We start from the raw sequence: 2,500 nt of genomic DNA, 5'->3' as shown, positions 1-2,500 counted from the left end.
AAGAGCCAACGCGACACTCATTGCATTAATATGAGGCACAATCTCTGTACGTGTAGTGTTGACCACAATGATTGCTATGCACATGTGGACTGCAGCCCACTACGTTTACGTATTCCATCAACTGATAACCACACGCGTACTTCAGACTATCTACATACTCCTATAGCTAAGCTCGACCCCAGCCAGACACGTTGTACATATCAAACCAATTCTCACACAGTTTACGACAAGTCGCGGTCCATAGACACACACACATGCCTACATAAACACAATAATCGCCACCCCCAGTGGCAGGAGACATACACCTGCCCGCTCTATGCCCACAGTATCCTCCTGCACCGCATACGTTTGATTTGAGATGAGATTTTGCACTAGATACGTTTGCTTTGAGTCGACATTTTGCACCACATACGTTTGCTTTGAGATGACAATTTGCACTACATACGTTTGCTTTGAGATGCCATTTTGCACCACATACGTTTGCTTTGAGATGACATTTTGCACCACATACGTTTGCTTTGAGATGACATTTTGCACCACATACGTTTGCTTTGAGATGACATTTTGCACCACATACGTTTGCTTTGAGATGACATTGTGCACCACATACGTTTGCTTTGAGATGGCATTTTGCACTACATACGTTTGCTTTGAGATGACATTTTGCACCACATACGTTTGCTTTGAGATGACATTTTGGCCAGTTTGCTACCGCTCAGGTCCGATGTGCTGCCGTAGCCCACACCCGAGCCACTCGACAGAGTCCCTTTGACACCGGAATTGGACAGCTTGGCATTCAACTGGCTGCCAACTGTATTGGGTACGAGGACATGTGACGTGTGACTTGTGACACGTGACATGTGACACGTGACAAGTGACATGATATGGCGTGAACAACGGTTGTACTGTGCAATTACCACAGGTGTATATCCTTGGGGTATATATGATAGATACATACACATCAATACATACACAACCTTGGTATATTCTTCAGACACATACACATAAAGACACACACACCCCTGGTATATATTCTACATGAATGCACACACACCCCAGGTATGACTAGCTCGAGAACACCGAGACAGATAGTAGCCTGCACATATCGAGTACCAGCATACAGTACCCACCTACCACAGACAGGTGCACAACTGCACCCATAACTCACTCTTCTGCACCTGTCCCACGTACAACTAGTTTAGGACCGTCTGGAGGACAGGTGTACCAACATACCACAGACAGGTGCACATCTGCACCCATAACTCACTCTTCTGCACCTGTCCGACGTTCAACTACTTTAGGACCGTCTGGAGGACAGGAATACCAACATACTACAGACAGGTGCACAACTGCACCTATAACTCACGTTTCTGCACCTGTCCCACTTACAACTAGTTTAGGACCGTCTGGAGGACAGGTACATCGAAATACAACATACAATGACAGAACATATGATAATGTACGCCATCGCACACGTACCAGTAGATATACTGCTCAGCGATATGTTGAAAACTATAACGACACAACTACATCGGGACAACACTATAACGGGACAACTATATATGGACAATTAGAACGGGACAACTTTAACGGGATAACTATATTTGGACAACTATAACGGGATAAGTATAATTGGATAACTATATTTGGACAACTATAACGGGACAGCACTATAACGGGATAACTATATATGGACAATTATAACGGGATAACTATATGTGGACAACTACAACGGGATAGCTAAAACGGACTACTACAATCCGTACGTTGCACATACCATCGACTGCGGTGCTCTTGTACACCCATAGCTCACTCTTCTCCACCATGACGCGCAATTGGTCTAAATCAGCCTTAATTGCCAGGTAGTTGGATACACTCTGGCCACTCACAAGCAATTGCACCTGCAACAAATTTCAGACATCAATTATATATATATATATATATATATATATACGAACATCTATTTTGTTATTGAATAAATATACATAGTACTACACGTACATACACAGATGCATATGCAAAATGCTTAAGCACACATACATATATACATACAAATACCTAAGTACATGCATAAACATATACACATACACACACACAAATATACATATACCTACCTGAGCAAAGGCTTCGACAGCCTCTTCACGTTGCGTAAAGTGACGAATGAGTAGTCGCAGTGCGCCGGTAGCGAGTTCAGGGCAATTCTCGCGAAGGCACAAATCCAACAACACGCGCACGATGGTCAACAGAGAGTGAGGGGTGGTCAGCGCAGAATCTTTATGGATGGTGGGAGAAATAATGGGAAAAAAAAATTAAACCCTAAACCCTAAAAATTATATAGTTAATTGAACATTAAGTGCTGATTAAACAGAACCCGTACAATTATCAATAGAGTGAGATGTTCAGGCGGTGTTAAATCAATTGACAGAACCTTGTTATAAGCGAAGAAGGCGCAGAGCTTTAACTTTATTATTATAATTGATTAGTCTATTCAATGCATTGG

At 42.7% G+C, this 2,500-nt stretch overlaps 1 protein-coding gene across 1 annotated transcript in view; it reads right to left on the bottom strand.

Moving 5' to 3' along the window:
• Positions 1-2,136, bottom strand: part of SARC_13475 (hypothetical protein) — a gene marked incomplete at both ends in the record, with an annotated part of 3,110 nt that extends 974 nt beyond the window's left edge. Inside the window, 3 exons of the mRNA XM_014292393.1 lie at positions 677-811; positions 1,778-1,901; positions 2,115-2,136. Coding sequence (XP_014147868.1) covers positions 677-811; positions 1,778-1,901; positions 2,115-2,136 — 281 coding nt within the window. The remainder of the gene's footprint in view (positions 1-676; positions 812-1,777; positions 1,902-2,114) is intronic.
• Positions 2,137-2,500: the final 364 nt, after the last annotated feature.

Source organism: Sphaeroforma arctica (genome assembly GCF_001186125.1).
Source record: "Sphaeroforma arctica JP610 unplaced genomic scaffold supercont1.3337, whole genome shotgun sequence".
Classification (NCBI taxonomy): Eukaryota; class Ichthyosporea; order Ichthyophonida; genus Sphaeroforma; species Sphaeroforma arctica.
The sequence above is the reverse complement of the archived record's forward strand: the minus strand, read 5'-3'. Positions and strand labels throughout refer to the sequence as shown.